Source organism: Cervus elaphus, chromosome X (genome assembly GCF_910594005.1).
Source record: "Cervus elaphus chromosome X, mCerEla1.1, whole genome shotgun sequence".
Lineage (NCBI taxonomy): Eukaryota > Metazoa > Chordata > Mammalia > Artiodactyla > Cervidae > Cervus > Cervus elaphus.
The window spans coordinates 121,360,003-121,367,258 of record NC_057848.1 but is presented as its reverse complement, the minus strand read 5'-3'; the positions used below and the strand labels follow the sequence as shown (position 1 = coordinate 121,367,258).

Genomic DNA, 7,256 nt, shown 5'->3' with positions numbered 1-7,256 from the left:
ATGTCAGTGTGTTGGGAATGTAGGAATTGTGGGCAAGGGAGAAGTGAGTGGGTTGCAGATGCCCTAAGGCCTCCCCTGCCAGGGACAGAGCTCCTATTTCCTTCTGGACATAATGGGATGCCATTAAGCGGGAGGGGAGGGGGTCAGATTTTTAAAAATCCAGTCTGAAGCAATCTAGCATTATATATTAACTTTTTAAATACATGTATATTTGACTTTTTCTTTAATTGCCTGTCTTGCACCACTAAAATATGAGCTCCGCAGGAATTTACTTAAGCACCTCCTGTATGCCTGGTAGTGTTCTAGACACTGGAATACAGCAGGGAAGAAAACAGAACCAACCAACCAAATAAAATGATAGAAACAGCTATGTAATCTAGGGCAGGACTTAACTCCTCTGGGTTTAATTTCCTCATCTATAAAATGAGGATAATGACAGCACTTACATATAAGACTGTGGTGACAAATGAACTGTTAATTGTAAATAGTTTAGAACAATCCCTGGCACATAGCAAGTGCTAATATATAAGTGATGATGATGATGTTGTTGATTAAGATAAAAGTAGACGTGTGTATGTATAAAACTTTTACTAATAAGAAGGAAAAAATAAAAAGATGACCTGCAGGCTGCTTTGTGGATAACAGATTGCAGAGGGCAAGGATGAAAACAGGAAGAATAGTGAGGAGGCTTCTACCAACGGGCCCAGTAAGTGATAATGGAGGCTCAGACCTAGCTCAGTATCTCCTGTGTGCCAGGCACTGTGTGAAGGACATACGACCTGCCTCAGATACTCCCCATTTTCTGTGAACAATCCTGTGGTCCTCCCTCTTGTCAGGTGAGGAAACTGAATCCCAGAGATACTAAGTAACTTGCCCGAGGTCACACAGGTTCCCAAGATCAGATCTTTAACTTCTAGCCAATAATACTTTATTTGGTATACCACAGAACTTCTGGAAAGTACCTGAGGGTCCTTATTCCAGAACCATTAAAAACAAGGCAACAATTTTTTTGGGGGGGGCCAGGAATACATATGGAGCTTCCTAACAGACAAAGCAAAGAGAGAAAGCAGAGAAGTAACTCAGGTCTCTTGGAATCTTAAGGATTTGCACCTCCTGGATACAAAACTTGTCAACTCTCTGAATGCATCAGAAGGTGGAAAATAGGAGGATCTGGACCTTTAGGGCCCATGTTATTCTGGCCTCTTCCAGCCTGTAAACATAATTTCTCTACCACCTTGTACCACCTTGTACACACACATATCTTGATTCCAGCTTGCACTTCATCCAGCCCAGCGTTTCTCATGATGTACTCTGCATATAAGTTAAATAATCAGGGTGACAGTATACAGCCTTGACATACTCCTTTTCCTATCTGGAACCAGTCTGTTGTTCCATGTCCAGTGCTAACTGTTGCTTCCTGACCTGCATACAGTTTTCTCAAGAGGCAGGTCAGATGGTCTGGTATTCCCATCTCTTTCAGAATTTTCCAGTTTATTGTGATCCACACAGTCAAAGGCTTTGGCATAGTCAATAAAGCAGAAATAGATGTTTTTCTGGAACTCTCTTGCTTTTTTGATGATCCAGCGGATGTTGGCAATTTGATCTCTGGTTCCTCTGCCTTTTCTAAAACCAGCTTGAACATCTGGAAGTTCACAGTTCATGTATTGCTGAAGCCTGGCTTGGAGAATTTTGAGCATTACTTTACTAGTGTGTGAGATGAGTGCAATTGTGTGGTAGTTTGAGCATTCTTTGGGGTTGCCTTTCTTTGGGATTGGAATGAAAACTGACCTTTTCCAGTCCTGTGGCCACTGCTGAGTTTTCCAAATTGCTGGCATATTGAATTAGATTGGACTGACTGAGATTAGGTTGGGATAATGCAGGGTAGCATTGCAGTAATAGGCAGGGATCCCAGTGAGAATCAGCCCAGGTGAATGAGCTGAAGCATGTTTGTGAATGGAGGTAAAGATGGGCAGAGTGATAGAGGATGGAAGTAAACAGCAGAAGAAGGTGAGGAACTAGCTATTATACAGCAAAGGGAAAGAGGGTGAAGGTCACTTGGCCCAAGGTGAGTAAAATGGGGGAAATGGGGCCCAATGTGAGTAAAAAGTGGTAAATCTGAGACAGAGTGTGACTCAACAAGGGTACTGTGGGATGGAGTGGGAGCAACTCAACATGAATCAGGAGCAGAACGAGAGTGATGAGTGGAAACAGGGGTTACATTGGGGAGTGACTTTAATGAGATAATGAGAGGCAGCATGTGAGTAAATGGAGGCAGTGAAGATAGAGGCAGTGAAAAATGAGAAAGAACAGAGGCGATCAAGCATAGAGTGAGTATGTGTGGATAACTTGGGCTAGTGTTTGAGAGTAATATAGTTCCAGGAAATGCAGGTAATATGGGGGCAGCCCTTGAGAGAATAGAAGTGAAGAAGGGGCAGAAAGAGAGTGAATGAGATGGGAATGAGGCCCAGAGTCAATGAATAAAGCTGAAGGATAGGCCACATGAGAGTGGATGGGAGTCATTTGATGCGGTGTCAGGCAGTGAAGGTTAAAGTAGGAAATGAGAGTCTGAGTAGGAGTGAAAGGAGGTAAAGAAGGAAAGGATATGAGAGAGCTTGGGTTATAGTGAGTAGAGGGTTACGGAATTACAGAAACACAAGGCCCAGCATGAATGAATATAAATGGATACAAGGCAGTGTAAGTGGACAAGGGAATAAAAGCTAGAATGAGGATGTGGGTGAAAAAGCAGTAGAATGAACATGTATATGTAATATATAATGTGGGGCAGAGTCTGATTAAATGGGTGTAATGTGGGGCAGATTCCAGTAAATGAGGGTGGAACAGAGCACATTAAGTGAAGAGAGGTGAAGGAGGTGCTGAGAATGAGTAAATGGAGGTAATGTGGAGCAGAGGGTGAGGGCATGGTAATCATATTTTTTTAATTTTTTTTCCCATTTATTTTTTTTATTAATTGGAGGCTAATTACTTTACAATATTGTAGTGGTTTTTGTCATACATTGACATGAATCAGCCATGGATTTACATGTATTCCCCATCCCAAGTAATCATATTTTATAGAGCATGAGGAATCCAAGGTGGTAGTAGGTATGGTGTAGTGACTAGAGCTGACTACTCAATGGAGTGGGGGAAATGGAGGTGATGAGGGGCAGAGTGAGGGGAAATGGAGGTAACCAAGTGGTAGAGCATGATTAATGGGAGTTGAGTGGGACAGTGTTAAGGAACATAGGGGAATGTGTGCTGAGTGTGAGGTCTAGCACTTGGGTCCTGTCAGTCCCTTGGGTGTCCCAAACCCCTCTTTCCCTGCATCCCTTTCTGACATCTCTGGGTTTCTCCCTGTCCTTGTCTCCTTCCACCTCTGTGCATATATCAGTATCTTTCTTTTTTCTTTGTGTGTGTCTTTAAGAGAGCTGGCACAGGGGAAGATGATGAGATGCCCAACCCCATCTCTGGCCTCTGTGTTCTAGAATCTATCACCTAGCTCTTTGCTCATAAAGCCCATAGTTCCAGTAACCCCTAGTTCTGCACACTGCAGGGTGAGTCTGGAGCAGGGGAGTAAGTTAGGAAGACTTGTGGCTGTCAAAATGCAGGTCTCAGGCACTATTGTTGTGATCCTGGTGATCCTGGTGGCTGCCAATGTGGAGGCCAAGATCTACGAACGCTGTGACCTGGCAAATAAGCTGGAAGCGGCAGGCCTTGAGGGCTTCAACGGCTATACCATTGGAGACTGTGAGACCCCAGTTGCCCCAAATCCCATCCATGCAGTGAGCTGCCCACCACACTCAGACCCAGACCCCACCCCCTTGCTATCTGTTATCTCCCCAGGCTAGGGAATGATCCTCTTGGTCACCCTCTGACTGTTATGAGTAGTTTAACTAACTCTAGTTTCATCATTGCCTTCCCAACCATTTACCCTCATCTCTACTAACACCACCATCATTACCATCAATGTCACCACTGCTAAAATCACCGTGAATGCCATCACCACCGCCATTACTGACACCTTTCCAGAATCACCAACATCAACACCACCACCAAACCAAGATCATCACCCCCACAACTGACAGGAAAACCATGCCTGCCCCACTCCCTCCTCCTACCTTCTTCCCTATTCCCAGGACTCATGCCTCTCTGCTACCTTTCCCTTCCCTGCTCCAGGGCTGTGCATGGCACACTATGAGAGTGGCTTTGACACTTCCTTCGTGAACCACAATCCCGATGGCAGCAGCGGATATGGCATTTTCCAGCTGAATTCCGCCTGGTGGTGTTACAATGGTGTTACACCCACCGAGAACCTCTGCCACATGGACTGTCATGGTGAGGCGACACTGAGGACACACAGAAGCCCTGCATGGCCCCACTCCCCAACATGCAGAGGGCAAGACTGTCTAAGCCATAATCTTGAGTAACAAGCAGAAGAATTATAGGGAAAGGAGCAGAGTTGTCTGCGCTGTTGCAGATACAAACCAGCCTGTATCCTTACCCAGACTGCCCTGAGGGGCTGTCTAGGTCAGGAAGACTCAGAGCTCCCAATCTTCACCTATAATGGAGGCTGCCATTTTCTAGGACTAGGAATCAGGAGGGGGAAACTGTCCTGATTTGGGATTGGGGTTGTCCAGGCCTGGAGGAAAGAAGCTGCTGTCTGTCTGTAGGAACAGAAACAAGGTACCTCTGTGCAGAAAGGAGAGAATTTTCCAGACAAGAGTGTTGTATTGTTGAGGACAAAACTGAATAGCAGTAGAAGTTGTTCAGGGTTGGCCAAAATGGAGACTGAGGTTATCTAGAACCAGCCCAAATGGAGGTTGAAGTTGTCCAAGTCCTGCCACAGTGACAGAAGAGGTTACCCAGGACTTGTCCACTCAAAGGTTGAGGTCATCCAGGACTAGTCAACATGGTGGTTGAGATCATTAACTAGTCAGAATGACAGTTAAGGTCATCCTCGTCCAGCCACCATAGCAGTTGAGATCATTTAGGACCAGGCACCATGGTAGCTGCAGTTGAACAGGACTAGTCAACATGGAGACTGAGGTCACTTGTAGCCAGTAAGAATGGGTGTTGAGGTTATCCAGAACCTGACAACATAGTGTTTGAAGTCCCCAGGACTGACCAACCTTGCGGTTGAGTGGTTTCCCAACAAGCCAACATCCACTGCAGTTGAGATCATTCATAACCACACAAAATGACAGTCAAGGTCATACAGAATTGGCCAACATGGAGTCTGAGGTTGTCCAGGACCAGTCAATATGGTGGGCGAGGTTATATATAACCAGCCAACATGACAGTCAAAATCACCTGGGATCAGTCAATGGGTTAAGGTTCTATAGAACAAGTCAACATGGTAGTTGATGCAATTCATAACAGGCTGATAAGTAAATCAATGTCATCTAGAATCAGACAATATAGTGGTTGAAGATATTCAGGTCCCAAGAAACCTAGAACCCCTGGTCCCTTATATACTGTCACCCTGTTCCTAGTACCCCAGATCACTCTGTCACCTTTTCCCTTTAGAACTGCTCAACCGCCATATTCTGGATGACATTATGTGTGCCAAGGAGGTAGTGTCCTCAGAGAATGGCATGAGTGCTTGGTATGTTCATGGGGATGGCTTGGACCCTGGGTAGCTGGGAAAGTGCCACTGTCACTCCATCAGCCTGTCCACTTCATCCTCCCTCTCTTCCTTCATTTCCCAGGGATTCTTGGAAGCAACACTGTTATGGCCATGATTTATCTGAATGGCTCAGGGGATGTCATGTGAATGCAAAACCTAACAAAAAAGTTGATTCATGACTCAGCTTCCTAGGAATGGAGATTTTATTTTCCTTTCTGTTCTTTCTTCTGTGGATATGATAAAGGATGATATCTATAAACAATGCAAACAACCTCTGATGTCTGGCTTTCTTCATTTTTTCAGTGCCTGAAAGTGCCCCTATTCAATCACTCCCCCCATATATTCAAAGCTCTAATCAGGGGACATGAGATCACTTGGGTGGGGGTGGAAGATAATGTAGTGATTAAGAATATAGGTTCTCCTGGGTTCAGATACCATCTCTACCACTTACTAGCTGGGTTGCCTTGTGTAAGGCACTTAATTTCTTTGTGCCTCTGTTTCCTCATCTGCAAAATGAGGATGATAGTGGTAGTAACTATCTCCTGGGGTTGTTGAGAAAATTAAATGAATTAATGTTTGTAAGGTACATAAAGTGGTACACAAAGCAGTTCTAAGTCTGGAGGTAGAAGAGTGGAGTAGGGAGGTATGAAAATTGGCTTCCCTTAAAAAGTATCACTCTCAGTTGAAGTAACTATAGGGTGTTTAATTAAGGCAAATACAGAATCTTCAGGGGAAAATGAATTGGTTTCAGCTGGCACAGGAAGCTCAGTAGGAATTGAGATTTTGAAGCATTCACATTCTCTCACATATTACCATTCTAACTCTCAGCCCCCAACTCCTCCTTTCATGATCTATAACCAAAGTTTCAAATGACAAACTGGAAATTTAGGCCAGGAATTCAACAGCTGCACAAGGTAATAATTATTTTTACAGTCCATTTTGAGCAGAGAATTTAGGCATTTGAACTTGCCATTCTTTCCCTTTATGCTGGCCAGCCCCATTGGAAGCAGCCACCCCCATGAGGAAGCAGTCTCTCACATTCTTTGTACTCTTTGGTTGCAGTGGATATTCAACTACCCAAAGCCTTGTTTTCAGTATTGACTTCATTCAAGATAAGCACAGATGATCATTAAGGCAGCTATCTGCACTGCATGCTGAAAAATGCCAGAGTCCCCCTCCTTAATGCCACCTGGATTTCCCCTGCCTTCAGCCTCAACCAGCCTAGATAACCAAATCTCACATTTCCTTGAGGGTCCAATAAAAAGTACCATCACTCTGGATACCAGTTTCTGAATGAGATGCTTATTTATCAAATGAAGCATAGATAAACTCTGGTGAATTTAAGTAAAAAGCAGATCTTCTAAAAGCCTATCAGGTAGCTCATAGTATTTCTGGGAAGATTGCATGATCAAATTCAGAAAAGGGGTAGGTCCACACACAGAAAAAGCCAAAATCTTGACCACAGAATAGGTCAGGGCAGATATACTAGCACTGGGACTTCCCTGGTGGTCCAGTGGCTATGATTCTGCACTCCCAATGCGGGGGGCCTGGGTTCAATCCCTAATGAGGAAACTCGATGCAATATGTGGCAACTGAAAAGATCCCTCATGCCACAAGGGAAGATCAAAGACCA

General features: G+C 44.4%; 1 protein-coding gene across 1 annotated transcript; it reads left to right on the top strand.

Annotated features, from left to right (window-relative positions):
* Positions 1 to 3,547: 3,547 nt before the first annotated feature.
* LOC122690823 (sperm acrosome-associated protein 5) lies at positions 3,548 to 5,896 on the top strand. The gene is made up of 4 exons (XM_043897782.1): positions 3,548 to 3,744; positions 4,174 to 4,332; positions 5,524 to 5,602; positions 5,706 to 5,896. The coding sequence occupies exons 1-4, from the start codon at positions 3,600 to 3,602 to the stop codon at positions 5,800 to 5,802; spliced, it is 480 nt and encodes a 159-aa protein (XP_043753717.1). The 5' UTR covers positions 3,548 to 3,599; the 3' UTR covers positions 5,803 to 5,896.
* Positions 5,897 to 7,256: the final 1,360 nt, after the last annotated feature.

What these genes read in the sequence shown, in the direction of transcription:
- LOC122690823 (XM_043897782.1), top strand. Translation starts at nt 3,600, where the DNA reads ATGCAGGTCTCAGGCACTATTGTTGTGATCCTGGTGATCCTGGTGGCT. An exon ending in CTGCCACATGGACTGTCATG is followed by an intron (nt 4,333 to 5,523) that starts GTGAGGCGACAC and finishes TTTTCCCTTTAG; the next exon opens with AACTGCTCAACCGCCATATT. An exon ending in GAGAATGGCATGAGTGCTTG is followed by an intron (nt 5,603 to 5,705) that starts GTATGTTCATGG and finishes TTCATTTCCCAG; the next exon opens with GGATTCTTGGAAGCAACACT.